This window comes from Falco rusticolus, chromosome 2, assembly GCF_015220075.1.
Source record: "Falco rusticolus isolate bFalRus1 chromosome 2, bFalRus1.pri, whole genome shotgun sequence".
In the NCBI taxonomy this organism is placed as follows: Eukaryota; Metazoa; Chordata; class Aves; order Falconiformes; family Falconidae; genus Falco; species Falco rusticolus.
This window is the reverse complement of record NC_051188.1, coordinates 2,319,964-2,338,389: the sequence shown is the minus strand read 5'-3', so window position 1 is coordinate 2,338,389 and position 18,426 is coordinate 2,319,964. Positions and strand designations below refer to the sequence as shown.

General features: G+C 50.5%; 1 protein-coding gene and 2 long non-coding RNA genes across 3 annotated transcripts; 2 read left to right on the top strand and 1 right to left on the bottom strand.

The window, feature by feature from the left end:
- The first annotated feature begins 6 nt into the window (after positions 1-6).
- Positions 7-10,969, top strand: LOC119142805. The gene is made up of 3 exons (XR_005102427.1): positions 7-143; positions 490-567; positions 10,700-10,969. It is a non-coding gene; the product is annotated as an uncharacterized LOC119142805 (long non-coding RNA).
- On the bottom strand, positions 2,301-4,373 carry LOC119142809. Its single transcript, XR_005102432.1, has 2 exons — positions 3,856-4,373; positions 2,301-3,432 (listed from the first exon to the last, which is right to left on the bottom strand). It is a non-coding gene; the product is annotated as an uncharacterized LOC119142809 (long non-coding RNA).
- A 682-nt stretch (positions 10,970-11,651) lies between the features above and the next one.
- LOC119142798 (hemoglobin subunit rho) lies at positions 11,652-14,745 on the top strand. Its single transcript, XM_037376179.1, has 3 exons — positions 11,652-13,160; positions 13,271-13,493; positions 14,560-14,745. Exons 1-3 carry the CDS (start codon positions 13,069-13,071, stop codon positions 14,686-14,688), a joined length of 444 nt encoding a protein of 147 aa, XP_037232076.1. The 5' UTR covers positions 11,652-13,068; the 3' UTR covers positions 14,689-14,745.
- Positions 14,746-18,426: the final 3,681 nt, after the last annotated feature.

Genomic DNA, 18,426 nt, shown 5'->3' with positions numbered 1-18,426 from the left:
GAGGAGGAGGAGTTACAGGAGAAAGTTATCTTCAGACACAAACATCTGACAGGGTCAGTTAAAGCAGCCATAATTCAAGTGCAGCCTCCACCCTGACAGTACAGGAACTGTCAGAGGTCGTTTTTAATTGCCCTAAATTTCTGGTATGCCCCATCTCTTCCTCCAGAGCTTTACACACACTGTGCTAGGTGGATGCTGCATCAGTTACATGCATGAAAAACTGTGGAACTCCCTTGTCTCATCCACCTTTGTTTATGCAACAAAACAGCACGCTCCCCACTGCAGCATGCACTGGAGCAAGTGAGCATCGCTGTTTTAAGCAGGCAGAGTGTGAGCTGGGACTGGGTTGGCAGAATGCAAAGACCCTCCTAAATCTGAGATCAGGTCCATGCTAAGCTCTTGCATGCACAGCCTGTCAGGAAGAGCATATAAGAGGGCTGAATCCTTTTGATTGCTTCTCTAAGTGATGATTCATTTTAACTCTTACAGTTTGATGTACTCCAGAGAATGACAAATTCCACAGATGCGCATCAGGATTTCACTGAGAATGAATGTCCTCATGAAGCTGTAAGTGGAAAAAGAGGCTGCACCCTGATCTAGCGCAGAGTGGTTCTCTGAGCAGATGCAGAGCTGCATATTCCCCTTTGCAAGCAGGGAGATATGAGAGTTTGGGGTGTCTGAGAGGTTTCCCACCTCCATGCTAGCCCTCTGGAAAGGGGACAGAGCACAGCTCTTTGGAGCTACCTCAGGTAGCTGAAATGAGCTGGCCCACAGGAGGGTGACAGGGGTGTTTGCAGGAGCAGGCATCACGGACCCTGTCCACATCTGTGAGGAGCCAGGACCCAGCTGAGCCCTTGTCAGTGCCACAACGAAATCTTCCACGACAGAGCAAAGAGCCCACTCAGCTGCCACACTCATGACTGCCCTGAGCTTCCCACCAGCTCCACTGCAAGGAAGCAGCCTGTTCCTAACCAAGGAAGCAGCGTGTTCTTGACCCTCAGGGCTCACAGCAGTGGAAGATTTATAGAAGACCCTGAGCAATCCCTCCACAGGAGAGGGCTGGCCTGGGAGCAGGAGGGCTCTTGGTTTCTCAGTGCTCAGAGCAGATACATTAACCCCCACAGCACCAAGTCCATCCTGGCATGCAACACGGCTCTGCACTGTGCCAGTCACTGCCTGTTGATGGTGGCAGGGGATGCACCCTGGAGACACTTTCCAGCGGTACCCTCCTCCTCCTCCTCCTCCTTGCTTCCCCTTCCACAGAGAATAAGGCCAGACATGGTTTGGGTAAAGCTGCTCCTGCTCCGTGGCAGGGTGATGCATAGATGAGTCCTAAAGGTTGTTGTTCCCAGCCCCACTTCAGTTCTGTGGGTGTGGAAGGAAACCCTAGCAGGTCCCCGGTCTTTGGAGCAGACCAGAGCTATGTGGCTTTGTGTCCTGTCCCCAAAAGTGGCTTTAGGCAATTGCCAAACAAAGAATATAAGAACAGGGCACATGTGCTCAGTAATTCCTTGAGCACTTTCCCAGCCTGAGCATCCCAGCTCCCTCCAGTTGCCCTGGGTCACTCCAAGTTCCTGCAGTAACTCACCTTGCTTGTAGTCCTCCTGCTGGGGTGCTTTGGGGGTGAGGAGCACTGTGAGCTCCCAAGTGCAGCCACTGGAGTAGTGAGGGAGAAATAGGATTCAAGTGATCACTGTGGGATGGTCCTCAGAGGGAGCAGGGCACGAGCATGTACCTCTCTGAGTTCGGTGAGACCAGAAGAGATGCTCCAAGACATCCCATCTCCATCCCCATCAGCTCTCTGTGGGGTTTCCCCACACAGACCTCTTGCTGTGCCCTTGCCATGTGAAAGCAGACACTCTTGCAGTGTTGCAATTATACTTTAGTTCAGAAGGTCAGCAGCATGTCTAGGTATGAGTAAAATATTCTTTCAGCCCTCAGAAATGTTCTTGTGAGAGGCAGAAGGTTCATGGGGTTCTTCCTAAATCTTGGAATGGATTTTAATGCAGCACTTTGTGCACTGATGGATGAAACGTTTTGAAAACAACATAATAATAAAATAAATGCCCTGGGAGGATTTCATCTGACTAGAGGAAATGATGAGAACAAAATACTTTAATGGCCATTGTCGGTGAGAGGGAGAAATGGATTATTTAGTGCTGAACATTGTAGCTCCAGAGCCTCAGAGTGGATGAAGATGGTCGGATTTCAGTATCTAAAGTTATACTTATTACCGTATTCTTTGGGGCCTATCTTCCCCCACCAGTAAAACAGTAATGAAGAAGTAGGGTGCACAGGGATACAGGGAATGCTTTTTTATTGCAAGGACGAATTGCATTAGGGAAGTGTTAACTTAAAGATCTAAAACATTTGCGTTTGTGCAGTCATTTTGATGGAGGTTTGTTAACCACAACTGTCACAACCCCCTCAGCTGAGGGGGTTGGAGGCAGCAGCTGCAGCACTTCTGCTGCTGAGCACCAGGCTTGAGCTCTCCAGGACCATGAGGCTCATCACAGCGGGTCCTGCTTGGGGTGGTGGCCTAGGAGTGGTGGCAGATGCCTTATTTTCAAAGTGAACTGAGATAAGCAGACCATATTCCCATCCTGGATACTTGGGTGTAAATTCCACAGCGCTACACACACAAAGCACAGTCCACAAAGACTGTCAGGAGGGGACATTTGCTCAGCGCTAGCTCAGACACCAGGACCGACTCTGCACATCCCAGGGGACAGCAAAATGGCACCCAGCCCGTCCCTCTGCCCTGACCGAGCAGAGCGCAGCCCACGCAGCCTGACTGCAGAATGGCTGCAACACTGGGAACTTCTGCAGCAGGTTACTGTACGGAGCCAGGATCTCATCCCAGTGCATGGACCTTGCTCCCAGTTCCTCCAGTAGACACAGGGTTAGGGATGACAGATAAACTCTTTGCAGACACAACCCCACTGGTGCCAGGGGATAAACTGGTGCGTGCGTGCATGCGCGTGTGTGTTTGTGTGTGTGTGTGTGTGTGTGTGTGTGTGTGTGTGTGTGTTCTCACAGCACAGAAGTGCTGAGCCAGTTTCTGTAAACCAGCTCACCTGGAGGGGAAGTTAGAGCCTTCCAAGTAGAGACCAGTCTTCTCCATGACCAAACAGGCAATGAGAAAGTACCAGCCTCTGAAACAGTTGTGTCTGTGGGTAATTCCCGTTAAAAAGAGGGGTAAGAGAGAGTCGCTGAGTGCTGTTATAGGGTCAGAACAAAGGACAGAAAGGGTAGAGAGGAGGAAAAGGGAGAAACTAGAGGTATTCACCTACAAAGTCTTTTGTTGCTCATCTCATCACACAGAAGGTGTGGGAAGGGACTTGATCCCAGCCCAGAAAAGCCAGACAATGCAGCAGCCAGATGCATTTGCTCTTGATGAAGACAGGGTGAGGCCCTCCTCCTCGGAGTCAGCTGATGAGAAGGCAAAACTGAGTTTGTTAGCAGAGAGATTTACTAAAGTGTGTAGGGGGGGTCACTGGAACAGCACAGCTTCATGCTGTGCAGCAATAAGTGCAGAATAAGGCCTTTATCAGGGCAGGGAGACACTCTCCTCACCCCTTTCTGAGCTGGTGGCCCTACACACCCGCCTCATGCTGATGCCCAAGGTCCTTATTTTTATCACCAAGGTCAGCTCAGGAGAAAAATTCACCCCAAGTCAGATGGTCCGTTGTGTGCAGAGGGAGCAGCCAGCCCCTTGCAAGGCCCCCCCATTCCCTCCTTGGCCTCATCAGGCATTTTCTGATGCTGCTTTGTCACCATGACGGGATTGACCTCGTGGGCTGGAGACCTACAGCGTATAACTTGGGGTGGTGGGTGCAAGGCGCTTTCACATACCTTGCTGGCATGCAAATGAGGGTGCAAAGCGCTGCGGAGCTCTGCACTGCTGCTCTGGCCTCATGTTGGTAGTAATTCTGGGAGTGAGTGGCGTAAATCAAACCTCGGAGGAGGTGGGGGAAGCTCATTCCCCCCAGCTCTGCTCTGTGCTCCTCTGCCCTTCATCACACAGGGAATCAAACCTGGGTTGTATGTCTGAGAGTGGCTTTGGATTAAGCCCCAGATTAGCAGCAGTTAGTACCAAACACAGCCCAGCTAGAAAATCAGCACCCAAACTGGGTAAGGGTTTGGGACATCTGAATCCCAGCCCTCTTCTGGAAATCCCAGTCACTGACAGGAACATGGTCCAGAGGGAGCCTTGGTACCAGCAGGCATCACCCTGCCCCATGCTCGCAGGCTGGCAGCACAACCAGGTGTCCGAGGCTGTGCCTCAGTTTCCCCACTCACCTCATCTTGCCCTGGCTTGGCCTGGGCACGTCGTGGGGTCTCACTGACACTGGAGGGAGCAGGATCTCTCCCTCAGCAGTGGGTTTGCCACAGTCCAAAATTGCCACTGCCTGTGGAGCGCCACAGGGCACGGGGTCTGCGGTCGCGGGTCTGGCGCTGCTGCCGTGCTGGGCTCCCACAGCCATGATGTGCCTTTCCTTGTGCAAAGCCACACACACAATCCACGTGGTGCTGCGGGGGCCTCGTGGGGAGGCAGGGGGTCCTGGGGGGGACAATCCAGGTCTGCTCCAGTGACTCTTGCAGGGTGGCTTGGCCAGCCTTGTTTTTCTTTCCCCCTCTCTTTCTTAAACCCATGCCTCAGTTTCCCTGCCTGGAAAAAGAGGGTTTGCTTTCATTTGCATATGCCTGAAGGTCTTTTGGTCCTCTTCACAGCGCTGCATGCACCCACCGGCACAGAGGTTGCCCCAGGGAGCACTACATTTCAACCACAAAAGAAAAGGTGCTTCCCAGGGCAGTGATGATGCCTGTGTGCCCTTTTGGAAGAGAGGCTTATGCAAAAACATTAGCTCCTAGTATGACAGGAGATCCCAGGTGAATTTTGTGCCTTATGATACATGGGAGCACAGTCTGGACAGCTTAATGCTACCAAACACAAATGTTTTGTGCTATGGTTCACCCTAAATCACATTTACCCAGAAGCTCCTCAGTCCCAGCGAAAGAGGCCAGCTTTACAGCTTGCCCCAGGCACAGCAGGCTCAGCACTCACCTGCACAGAGCTGTGCTCCGTACAGCTGAGAGGGCATTGCACAAGCACCAAACTGGCCTGGCACCCATTTCCAGCCAGAATGCCAATGAAAACCTGGCTAGGGAAGATTCTATCTTGTATCCCTGGGGTAGGAGGGCATGGGACAGCAAACGTTTCCCTTTCTTGACGTGGATCCTGCCCTGTCATAAGCATTTCATGGCATGTTGGGTGAGCAGCCACCTGTTTGGTGACTCAGTTTCTCCACAAAGATCTCTGCCTGCCAGCCAGTGCAGGAGAAGGCAGGGGAGCCCTCTAATCCCCTGAGAGCCTTTCTCTGGGAGGGTGAGCAAGGTGCTGTGCTTCCCTCTCCTGTGGAAATAGGAAACGTTTTAAAAGTAACCAGCACATTTGATGCACTCAGCTTCCACCCTCACCCCCCAGACTTGCAACAGGGTAAGAGGGGAGGATGAAGAGGGGCTGGTTATCAAGACACTTCCTACCACCATCTCTTTGGGAATATGAGTCACCTGAGCCTGTCTTAGGCTTTACCCCAGAGATGAACTGCAGTCAGGGAAACCATGCTGCCGCAGGGCTGAGCAGCCTGCACTTGCCCAGGTAATCCAAGGCTGCCCTATCTCTCCTGGATCTCCTAAGAAAAATTAAAAAAAAAAAAAAAAAAAGCCAAATATTTTTCAGCTGATTGCCACACCGCCTCAGCAGACATATTTTCTGCTGCGTCAGAAGTCTGACACAGCATAAAGTGGAATGCTGCCCGTCAGCCAAGGGTTGCCTTATCTGTGCCCAGCTGGACTCCTGTTTGTGCTGTCGGGTTATCATCTCACCGCAGCCCCATGCTGAAGCTGGGCTGGGGGAGGCTGCTGTGACTCAGCATCCTGCAGCCCGTGCCCGCCGCCGGTGCAAATTTGTTGCACTCAATTTATGATGGGAGAGACAGCCACAGCAATACAGCAGAAATATCTAAAACAACCTGCTGCAGGAAACGGGGTTTGAGTCCTAGGCATGGGATTGAGCCTCGTCTGGTTCTTCCAGGCAGGCAACGCTGGTTTCAGAGCTGCTTTTCTGCCTGGATGTCTGAAGAAGACCCTCAGAATAAAGTGTCCCTCTGGGCTGGGGTGAAACAGGGTTTGTGGGATGTTCCCTGCCCCCCATCTCAGCTCAGCCCCACAGAAATGCTGTTATTTGGGACTCCCTGGGAGAAAGGGAATCTGCCTAGTGCATGATGCTGGGGTGATGTCTTGGTGCTGTGGAGAGCTGAGCAAAATGAATGACTTTCAGGCCAAATCCTGATTCACCCACAAGCCCTGGGACTGCAGAGGTGCTGGGACAAGCTGCTGAACACCAGGGGACAGGCTCTGCCAAGGGATGTCCCAAACATGGGGCTTTGGCATCACTCAGGGCAGGGGGCTGCTCTCTTATGTGGGGGACATGCGGTGCAGGCAGCCCTCAAACAGCTACTTGGTGGCTGCAGAGGTATTGCCCCAGGTGACATCCCATTTTCAGAGTCACTTGAGTAATAAGTGGGTGCCAGGTTGGAGTCACATCTCCTTTTCTGCCTTCCTGAAATTGTCCCAAAACAGAAACAGGTCTGCCTCTGTCCATTGCCAGCATTAACTGCTTGAAAGGCATCAGGGGACCATTACCCATACAGAAAATGTGTTCCTGACCCAGCTGGTCCTATGCACAAACAGGAGGAGAAAAGTCCTTGTCTGAGCTCAGCAATGCACTCCTTGGTCCCATAAGAGCCTTCTTTGCTCACAGGGACATCTTTCATTACAACTGACCTGGGATTGGAAAGTCTTGGACACAGCTCTTGTGGCTCCTGTCCAATGCTGATGGCTCTTTTGGAGGGGTGTCTGTGGGTGTCTTCTGTTAACCATTTTTTTTTTTCCTTGTGTAAAGCAATGGCAGGCAGAGCCAGCTAGAGCAGCAGCAGGTGTAGTGCTGGGAGCAGTGGCTAGGTCCCCTGGAGCTAACCTGCTCCTTAGAAAAAAAGGATGCTGGAGCCTTGTTAAGGGGAAAGCAAGTCCATTTACCCTTACTCTGAAGTCTCTGGGGTTTAAATGTGTGGAGGGTTACCTGCTCCGCATACTACACTGCTGACCAGCATGAGTACAACGAAGCATCTTCCTGGAGCAGCAGGCTCCTTTGCTCTTCCTGAAGCAAGACTCAGCTCAGTTTGTCCAAGGAGCCCTGGCTCCCTTAGTGGCCACAGTTGAGGAAAGATGTGGGGAGGAGAGCAGCCTTACCTTTCAGGTGTGAGAGCGCTCACCAAAGCACAAGCACGCACAAGGGGGAGCGGTGGAGGAAGGCAGCATTGGATGCCATTAGCAGCTAAGCAAAGGAGGTGGCTGGTGCCCATACTTGACATTTGGAGCTACGGGTGCCTTGAGAGCACTGCAAAACCCCCAGGATTTTCAGAGGCAAAGGTTTCATGCCTCTTGTCTAAGGTCTGAGGATGGTCTCTAACCTGCCTGGCATGGCTGGGCTACCTCCCACAGGGGTTTCCCTCCCCAGCCTGTCCCATAGCAGGTGAGCCCAGACGCTCTGTGCTCTGTGGGCTGATCCTGACCTCCTGTGCCAGCACCTATTTTGCTCTGCAGCTCTTCCCTTCCTGGCCCTGTAAAGCATCCAGGGTCCAGCCTTGGGCAATGGGTCTTTCTGGCCACTTTCTGTTCTTCTGAATCGACAGCTGTGAGTTTGAGTCCCGCATCAACAGACCTGCATTTGCAAAAAAAGCTGAATCCAGGGGAATTCTTGTCAGAGTGCAGAGATGCAGGAGGTTGAAGGTACCAGGACAGCCCCCAGCTCCAGACACTGTTTATGCCTGCAGGGCTGCAGGGATACTGCAGACCACCAAGGATCAGGACTTTCAGATTAGCCACGATTGAGCTGAATTGCCAGCAAGAGACAGCAGAGCAGCTGCACTGCAGGATTTGTGTGTGACCGCAGGGACACAGTGTCACACACAGGGCTATGTCAATGCCTGCAGGCTTTTTGCTTTGTAGGTTTCCTAACCAGGGCACTGTAATTTGTGGCACTGTGTTATCCCCTGGTATTGCAATCACTTATTTCATCTGTATGAGCAGGAGACCCCAGAAGGGACCTGATTTTCCATCCCTTTCTCCCTCCTCCGCTCACCTCCTGCTCTGGCAGTGCCCAGAGGCCCTGGGGAACACACATTTGGGGGATATGCACATTGCTAGAGGAGCAGAGGGGGTGGCTGAGTGGCTGAGCACCAGTTCCCACCCTCCTGATCAGCTGTGTTGGTACACGCTTGGCTCTGGTGTGAATGCTGCTTTTGGGCACCAGGCAGTTATGAAGGAGATTCTGAAATCCTGTCCTGTAGCACCTCTTTCCTGCCCTAAAAGAAAAAAATTATAGGAAAACTCAATTTACCCCATAGATAACAGGGGTGCATGCTGGTGTGACTAACAAACAGTGGCAGCTGATGTGTGGATAGAGGTATGGCTGCCTGGCTCTGCCTGTGAGCCCTCAGGCAGCAGAGCCGGACCCCAGCCCCACTAAATGATGAAGCCCATTTCTGCTAAATCCAGGGGCAGAAAACAGGCTGTCACATCTTGAGCACAGCCGGGTGCTGGCTTTTATCTCAGGTTGCAGTGAGGGTGGCGAGGAGCTATCTGCGAGGGGCTCACAGGGTGTGGGTGGCGATGAGCTGCCTGTGGGTGATAGAGGGGGAGCTGGGCACGGCCAGGGAGGTGGGGTCCCAGCCAGCCTTTGTCAGGCTGATAGCTGGGTGTCATGCTACATCACTGGGGCCGGGGATGCTGCGCCAGCCTGAGCACTGCAAAGCAAGGCAGAGCCCTGCTCTGGAAGAAGTGGTGCTACAATGGTGCAGCATGGTCCTGCAGCACAGTGTGCATGGTGTAAGACTCGTCACACACCTGGTCACATCTGGAAAACCTCCTTTGGCTCCCTCAACCCCTGCGCCATTGCTCTGCACCCCAGGAAGTGCTGTACCAACCACGTCTGTCACTTGAACAGCCCCATTCTGGTGTCCCCTCCAACCCAGAGCTCCTGTCGGTTCATTTTGCAGCCCAGGGTAGAGGTTCTGGTATGGAAGTCAAAGGCTGGACCCTTTTGCAAGTAACCTGTGTCCCTCTTGCACTAGGCAGATGAAAACCTCATTGAGGGTGAGGGGTGAGAGCAAACCATCAGCTCAATTATAGGCAGAAAAAACACTGCCTTAAATGAGACTGTCTTGGAGACAGCTCATCGTAAAAAAAAAAGCTGGGTTTGCCCATTTCTAGATTGCTTTTGCCTGAGTTCTTGTGTTGAGGAATAACTCAGAAGCTGTTTAATTAAATTTTTAACTTTTCCATGAATATACTGGCTCTTATTCCTGACTTTGTGCCTTTCATCCCTTCATCTCACTCATTCAGATCTGAACGTAGCCTATGACACTGGGTTGGCTTTAGTGCTGAGTATGTCCTGGTGAATCCCTTTACAGCAATTTAGGGACAGGGATGTATGAACAGAGTCAGGTCACATCTGCCATGCCCTGCAGTTCCCCTGTCCACTTCTGTTGCAACCAGCCCCTAACCTCCAGACAGTGTCACCTGAGACCCAAATTTCAGACCTAGGAGATTTCCTACAAAATTCAAGCAATACAGTAAAAGGCTGTAAGTCAATTAAAACACCGAGGCCCACACTTGCGTGCTAAGTAAGTCATCATGTGGCGTGAAATTCAGGCCAGAGCAGTCAGAGCAAGGGGTGCTCTGCACCTCTTGGAGTCAGGCCTAAAAGGTACAAAGGGTTAAACCTGGATCCTGAAATTGGAGATCCACAGTTAGGGGCAGAGAGGCATTCATTTAACCTGCAGTTATATTTTCCCTTAGTTTATTGTTACGGCACAGAAACAATTTCAAATGTCTCTATGTTGAAAGCAGAGTGCCCCAGGCGATGAGCCACAGCTAAATTAGATAACTCTCTTTGCAGTAGTAACATCAAGCTCTCTGTCTGCTTGCTGAAAAACTCCAATCTGCTCCAAATCTCCACTGTGGTGTGCCTGTACCTCTTCTGTTTGTGGTTTTTCCTATTCTCCCTTTCCCTCCTAAGGAGAAGAATTGCATTTTCAGAAATTCTCCTTGTCTTTTATATTCAGGCTAGTGACCAAACAGTCCCAGCCAGGGAAAGCTGTATAAATTATGGTAATTCAGACCAGCCCGCTGCTGCTCTGCATTTCCCTGAATTCATCATTGACCACATCCTGAACAGGTTTAGGGCAGCTGCTCTGCCAGTTTCCTTAAAGTCTGTGAGTATTTGGTAAGGCTTTGCTGTGGTCCTGAATTTGGGCTACAGCAGCCTGAAAACCCCTGCTGCCCCAAGCACCATTTCTGGAGCAACCCTTTACAGGGTATCTGCATTAGCAGTGTGGTGGTGAGAAGCTAGCTCTGGTCTTCAAGTTAAATCAAGGCACCTGTGGTAGACTGGACACAGCCAAAAGGACCAATGGAGTAGGAGTAGTCTGAAGCTCATATACGAATTTACAGCCCAGAGTGGCTGTAAAAGGTCATTGCTATTACAGGCTTTCAACATCCAGAGGTATACAAGTCTCTGATATGACCCTAACCCGATTAGCTGGCTGATTCACCCATTATTCCTTTTCTACAGTGCCTGTCCTACAGGATTAAGAGAGTGTCAAGAATTACTGTGGGTATAAACCAAGCCATTAAAAGGAAAAAACCAAGCCATTAAAAGGAATCAATACAGAAGAGCAGCACCAAATGAAAGAGTACCCCAATGAAAAGGTAGAATGACTTCAGCCTCTCTTCCTCCTGTTTCCTCCGCCTTCCCTCTTCCCCCTGCCCGCAGCTCTTTGTGACCATCGTTAACCATTCTGTGAAGAAGTGGTCCTGCTCACGCAACTGCAACAGAAAAAAACCCAAAACCTAAATAGGTCAAAGTGTGGGACCAGGACCTGGGGTTTCTCGCTACAAGCCATGTATCTGCTGCCTTTCCTGCAGTCCAGAAAGCCAGCATTTACTAACCACATTTTTATAAAATATTAATACTGCAGTTAATACTCTCCTCCAAACCTCTGTGCCTGATGTTGTCCTGCTTGTCCCAGCTTCGCACTACTCCATGTCCCTGCCAGACCTCCCTGAGCTTTTTCATGCTGCTGGTTCAAATGCAAAAGAAAAGCATCATTATCTTTTCTCTTCTAAAGTTCAGCTTTGCAGAGCTGAAAATGAGACTCCTATCACAGATGATTGCATTGCTAAAAATAGACCCAGATGTATCTTGGATTTTATTTTCAATGCCAGGAAATGCAGGCTACAGGGTGAGAGAAATAATAAATGAAAAGGTCCTGCTAGGTCATTTACTGTCATCCCCCAGCTGAGGATATGGCTGTTTTGGTCAGCACTGTGCTCAGTTGTATGAGCTGGCTGACTCACATGATGGGAATAGCTTGTGAATTTAGGGCCACACATTTTGGATTTCACTCTCTGAGTCCTGTTATATTGAAAAAAGACAGCTTTTGAAGTCTTCAGATCTTAAGAACCGAGGGTGTGTGACCGTGTGTCTGCTCTTTAGGTGAGTAACTAAAGCAAGCACTGGCCACCTGCACAATGCCTTTATCTGCCCAGAGCAGCCTCTGCTCCACATCGTGTTATCAGACCATGCCAGTAGCTCGCTTGCTGCTGAAAGGGGCCTGTGGGCCTGGCCTAGGATTCAGAAATTTAAAAGAATGAATAATGCCTCCTAGGACCCTGTGGCAAGGAGCTGAAATGTAACCACAGACGTGAACCATCCTATCTGGATCATAGTGATGAGCTTGTGCCACTGCTCAGCGTGGCTCCCATGAGATCAATGGACTGGTATCGATCTGTAATGGGTCAGAGGTCTGGATGAAACCTCCTAAACTGCCTGCAGATACACCCAAAGTCCATGGTCTTGTCAGGGTTCCCTACACCTCATGCACCCTGGCTTTGCCTTTCTGAGTGTGGGAGCACATCTTCACCCGAAGCCTGAAAAACAGGAGAACACCCATGGTGTTCAATAAGAAGGTGATACCTAGAGTCAAGCAAAAGCCTTTGGTCAGAGCTTGAACTGGCGGAAATGGATGTTGCTGTTCTGGTTGTGAGATGGTCGGTCCTGCTATCCTTGTGCAAGGCATTTAATTTCCCAGCAGGGACAGGCCAGTGAAGTGTCTGCCTTTTTAATATTGTACATATATTGAAAGAGCAGAGGAGCCTGCACCCAGTCACAGCTTGCCCTGGCACCAGCATCCCACAGAGGTATTCATAGAAACCTAGACCGTGAGGATCTCTGTTTCATTAACACCAAGCAGGCTGCATATCCATGGATCTCCAGCACACGCTTCAGGTGTGGAGGAACTGGACTGACAGGCTGATTTTTTCTGCACTTCTGCCTGGTGAAAGGTGCCTGCTTAGGAAAACAGAGAGGGGCTTCTCTGCTGGTCTGTGTGTGCAAAGCTGCAGCGCAGGGTGAGAGCACTCAGCATATCCAATATGCTTCTGTGCAGAAGGATCTGTGAAGTGCCTAAGTTCATAATCAGGTCATCTGTCCCATCAGAGAAATAGCCCTCAAGTTTAGAGAGCCTGTAAACCCTGCAGAGGGTTGGGTGCTGCTGCAACTCAAAGGTTGGGTGCTGCTGGCATGGATCTCTTCTAAAGTACCTTACACATGGGTCAGTGCCTGCTGCAGACTGCAGGTCATGGGGTGAGCAGGCAGTCAGAGAGCAGGGAAGGAGCAGGAGATAAGAGGGCATTATGTCCTGAGCCTGCTGTTAAGCATGTCCCAGGGCTTTTTCCTTGAAGACCACACCTCACCGCAGACTGACCACTGCGTGGACAGACCGACCCACCACTGCTGGGGACCCCCACCCCAGCCCCAGCCAATGACCCCACAGCGCAGGACAGGGAGGAGCTGCTGGCAGGGGATAAAAACCTCCATGGGGTCTGCAGCTCAGCTACAGGGTCTGTGTCCTGCCGCTCTGAGCAAAGCCGCCTGCCACCATGGTGCACTGGTCAGCTGAAGAGAAGCAGCTCATCACCAGCCTCTGGGGCAAGGTCAATGTGGAGGAATGCGGTGCTGAGGCCCTGGCCAGGTAGGTCCATCTCCCAGGCATCTGCTCAGCTGCACCCTGGATAGACAAACCATGGCAATTGCATTTGGGAGCGTTAACGTGTCTGCTTGTGTCCCTCTGTCTTTCCCCAGGCTGCTGATTGTCTACCCCTGGACCCAGAGGTTCTTTGATAACTTTGGGAACCTCTCCAGCCCTACTGCCATCATTGGCAACCCCAAGGTCCGTGCCCATGGCAAGAAAGTGCTCACCTCCTTTGGGGAAGCTGTGAAAAACCTGGAAAATCTCAAGGCAACCTTCGCCAAGCTGTCTGAGCTGCACTGTGAGAAGCTGCACGTGGACCCCGAGAACTTCAGGGTGAGCTGCACTTGGTTTGCATCAGTTTGACCCCCTCTCCCTCCATCCTGTAAAGTACCTCAGTGCCTGCAGGGTTCCAGGCAAACACCAATAACATATATTTTAGTCACCAAACAGAAAGGGGCTGGTTTGGATGGAAACTGGGGGAGAGGAGGAGGTTGGGCATTTGACAATTCCAGGGAAATGACAGGCTCCAGGCTGTGAGGGGTCTGGGGACAATTATAGGGAGATGCTCTGAAAGCCTGGAGGCTTGTTCAGGCATGGTTTGGGAGAAGTGGTACAAGGATGTCGGGAGGCCTAGTGGGGCTGAGGGTGGAGAGCATAGAGGGAAGTCTCGCTGTGTCAGCGCCATGGGCAACCTCTCCCTGGCACCTCCTCACCCCAAGGATGAGGACCACTTCATTTCACCTTTTTCCAAGGTGAAAAAACATGAGAGGAGAGGGAAAAGCAAGTGTGGGATGGTCAGGGGCTGTACACTGATGGGAAGAGATTCAGGCTGGGATTAGAGAGAGAGAAGACAGATCTGCATGTGAGGACAAGGTCAGCAGATGAGGGAGGGGAGCGGGAGGGAATGAAGCAAAAGAGATCAGGGTGCAGGGGGGTGAGAAGTCACTGCGGGTGAAGAGAGGGAAAATTCGGACTGAAAGGGATTGAGAGAGCTGGATGTGGCTGATGGCCTCTGAGTGAGTCTTTGTTTAAACCTGACTTTGGGGGTGTAGTAGGTAGACCTCATAATGACCTTAACCCCCTGCTCAAGTAGGCATGGATTTTCACAGCAGAAAAAAGAAAAGAAAAGAAAAAAGACAGAAAATGTCTGGAAATACAGTCTAGAGGCTGGAAAAAGAGGCAGTTGAGAGAAGAAGCAGAGACAGATCAAGTGGATACTGGTGCATACGATCAGCACAGGACTATTTTCCTGCACAGAGAATTCAGCTAAAAATTCTTCCCCGGGTCGCAGCCTCCAGGACCCACCAGAGAGTTGCGTTCCCTCCAGCCTCTGGTCCCTGGGTCCTGTGCAGGGGTGCTTAGCACCATGCTGATGTGATTTCCTTCCTTCTCTCTCCAGCTCCTAGGAGACATCCTCATCATTGTGCTGGCTGCACACTTCACCAAGGACTTTACCCCTACCTGCCAGGCCACTTGGCAGAAGCTGGTTGGCGTGGTGGCCCATGCTCTGGCCTACAAGTACCATTAAACACTCTGGAGGCCAATGTGTTTGTAACAGTCAATAAAAAACCCCACATTTTCTGGACTTAGTGTGCTCCTCTGTCTCTGGCTGCCTGTGTTATGGGAGGGAGGGAGCAAGGGTCATTGAAGGGGGAAGATGGGCTCTGGACTGCTGAGACCATCATGGTCCAGAAAGGCATCCAGGCTGGCCAAAGGGGAGGCTACATTTGCTGGCTATTTGGCCTCTCTCCAGAAGGCATCAGCGTACTCACTGCTGCCCTTTCCTGCCTGCCCAGCAGTACTGGTCCTGGACCTCCATGCACAAAGTGATCATAGAATCTTTATAAAATCCTTTAAGTTGGAAAAGACCCTTAAGATCATCAAGTCCACCTGTAAACCATAAATCTCACTTTAAGTGCAGGCCCAATAGCTTAAACCTTATTGTCTTCCAGGGAGGGAAAATACATTGCTTTCAAAGGCACAGGAAAAATGCTTATGCAAAGCATGATATCCTGACAGCAAAACAAAGACGGAAGTCTAGGTGCCCTGATCTCCTGTATCTGACTTCCAAGATAACAAAATACACTGTAGAAAGACTCAGTGAGAAGATCCATGATAGAACAGAGGTACTTCTCAGAGGTGATACTATAAATAAATCAGTTTTGGTGAGTGAAACAGAGCGCAGCTCCATACCCACCCATCAACTTATTAGCCTTACAAAGTGTATTACAGTAGGACAGCTGCTAGGATGCACCTCACATATGGAGCTCCAGTGGGACATCTGGGGATACTGGCCTCTAAACCAGTGATGGGCACATCCCAGCCCACCTAGTACTTCTGAGCTTGCTGAAATCAGTGGGGGGTGTGTGTGTGTATTTCTGACCTATTCTGTGCAGAAGAAGCTGCAGGGCAAGCAAGGGCCCCTCTGTCCCTAAACATCTCAACCTGTGATGCATGTAAGGATATACATTTGTAGAGATTCACTGAAGCCAGTTTAGATTAGGCAGAAATTTAACCCTTTGTATTTTAGTACCAGTACCAATTTTTGTGTATTTTTACAAAGTTCATCAAAAGCGTTCCCTGAATCAGCAAGGAAAATGCTCTTACCATTACTCTTGCACATTTTGATGAGAGTACGATATCTAAAATGTGTATGAACCCACGAGAGGGGAGTGAGGGCTGCTTTGAAACAGGACTGATCAGAGCTTTTTTTCACTCAGATTGGCTCAATGGAAGAATGTTTTTTCATTGGAATGCAAGGATTCTGTGTAATGCACATCAGTTTCAGCAATGCTCTTCCAGGAATAACTTAAAAAGCAACAGGGACAGACATGTGAGTGTTGCAGATTGTTGAAATCTTTTTTTTTTTTTTTTTTGCATGATTTAGGAATAAATTTTCTACCTTTCTCCTGAAGTTATGTTATGACACCTCTGTCCCACACAGGCAGCTTGTCTAACAGGCAAAGGACCCAGCCCTGCTGGCAGTACCAAGCACATCCTGGGCTGGGGGAAAAGAAAAAGTAAAAAAAACCTAGAAACCAGTCCAGCTTTCCTGCAGCACATCATTCTCCTTTCAGTCAGCAAATGGGCATTTCAGCAGGATTTTAGGAGATAAGACTGTTTTCAATGTCTTGTTCCAGTTAGCACAAAAGTGCAGTTCAAAACCTTGAAATCTGCCGCCAAACGGAAAAGGGCTCCTGTGCCTGAGGCATGGGTGGATGTAACAGCAAGAAAATGGCTGTGCGTGCATCCAGCAGCACACGCTCTGTCTGTTCATGTCTTTATACCTCTGGGTCCCAAACCAGCAAATGCTTGCAAAGTGTCTGTGGACCTCAGCAATATGTTTTTGCTCCAGGGTCTGTGAATGTCTTAATCATTCTGCTCCTCCTCTCCCACCCTGTGCCATGGACACATACCAGTGGTGATGTGGAGTGTATCCTGCTTCCTAGCCGTGCACTATGCCAGCACCTGGATGGTCCTCTCAGCCTTAATCTGCAGTTAGAGGTACAGGCAAGGGGCAGAATGCAGTGCTGGGGTTGCAGAGCCAGTGTACCAGGCTTTCCAGGTGAGAGTTGCACCTCTCTTGTGTGAAGCAAGAGCAAAGTTATGGCCACCAACAGCCCTTCTGACCCCAAAGGGGGGCTAGAGGTGAGTCCTGGATGCAAGCCAGGCAAACACCACAGCAAACCTGGTGTTGAAATGACCTGCCTAGTCCCCACAGTGTGGCATCAGTAGCTCTAACATCTCTTTACAGAGGAAGTGGTGTCAGTAATGGCTCCTTCCTTTGCAGCCAAGGAATGGAGCAGCCCAGGGAAAGTGGCTTGATCAAAGTGCCTCCAACAGCTGGTGGGAAAGCAGGAATCAAATGTGCATTTCCAGGCCATCACGCTGTGCACATTGTCCTCTCTGGGGAGGAGAGCCCAGCCTCACCAGCACAGTGATGGGGCAAAAGCAGTGCTGGTGTTTTACCATGAGACAAAATAGTCATCAGGGCATTTCTGCAGTGGCTGTGCAGAGTGATGCTGGGATGCTCAGGCAGGGCTGGGAGCCACGAAATGTCCAGGACACAGTGAGCCATCAGCTTGGTCCTTAGCAGCTAGCTCACATTCAGGACCTGACTTCTGCCTTGCTCTCTGTTACACCCTTTCAGTGAGCCCCAGATGCTCACCATGAACCCCAGCATCTCTACATAGTGCAAACACCCTTTTGGAGCCCAGGGTCCCTTTGAAGTGGTTCCAGCCCTCCATGGCCTGATCAAAGCAGGGCTAGAAGATGCACATTCCCACTTTGCTGTCTGCTGCTTCCATTCCAGGGGGAAGGAGCAAGCTCCTGCTCTCAGTTAGGAGAACACAAGGTACTGGCACAGAGTGAGAGGAGCATGGACAGGGTTGTTCAGCTGGGAAAGGAAGATCACAGCAAATAAAGTGGGAACAAAGACGCCCTTGAAATCTACTGGTTTATGACACAAGAAATTGCATGTTTTGGAGGAGGGAGAAGAGGCTGGCCTGGATCCAGAGTGGCAGAGGCTGGGTATGGATATCACTCCTGCTGATAAGGGCTCTGGTGAAGCTTGGTGCTGGACACTCCCTTTTGCAATCAGTGACAAATAAATTCTGCTTGTTTCAGAAAGACTGTCACTGTAGCTGCCTTTTGCCATCTTGGGATCATTTATCTATTAAAAGGGATGGTTCCCATCCATGGAAGTGGGCATGGCCTAGTGAGGGGCCAAGAAATGAAGAACAACTTTGGGAATCTTCCAGCCACCAAAGTGAACAGCCAGCAGGAAGGATGCTTGAGGCAAGAGTCCTGACCATAGTGAAATCCATCCCAGGCAGACAGAAAAAGGGGCCCTAATTTTCCTTCTGGGGATAAGCATGCTGTAGGGTACTGCTGTGGGTGCACTAGGGGAAAGATCTCCCTTTGACACTGTGAACTGGAAAAAAGCTACAGAATTTGCTTCTAATTGGCACTGTTTTGGTTGTGATGAGCATTTCCCTTCCCATCCTGTGCCACCAAACAGCTCCCTCAGCAGACAACCCCTGTACTGGGAGCTCTGAGCATCCAAAAATTGCCAGCCAGGCCTTTGCCCCCAAGACATAAAGCAGGTGGCCTTAAAATGTACTTAAAATGAACTCTTTCTTACAAAAATGGATGTGGTGGATGGAACCCCTGAAGAAGCCCCAAGCAGAGCACAGGGCTTGGACTGTCTGGGCTATTTGCACCTTTGTTTTCTGCCAAGTGTCTCTGCCATCCCACAGCGTACAGG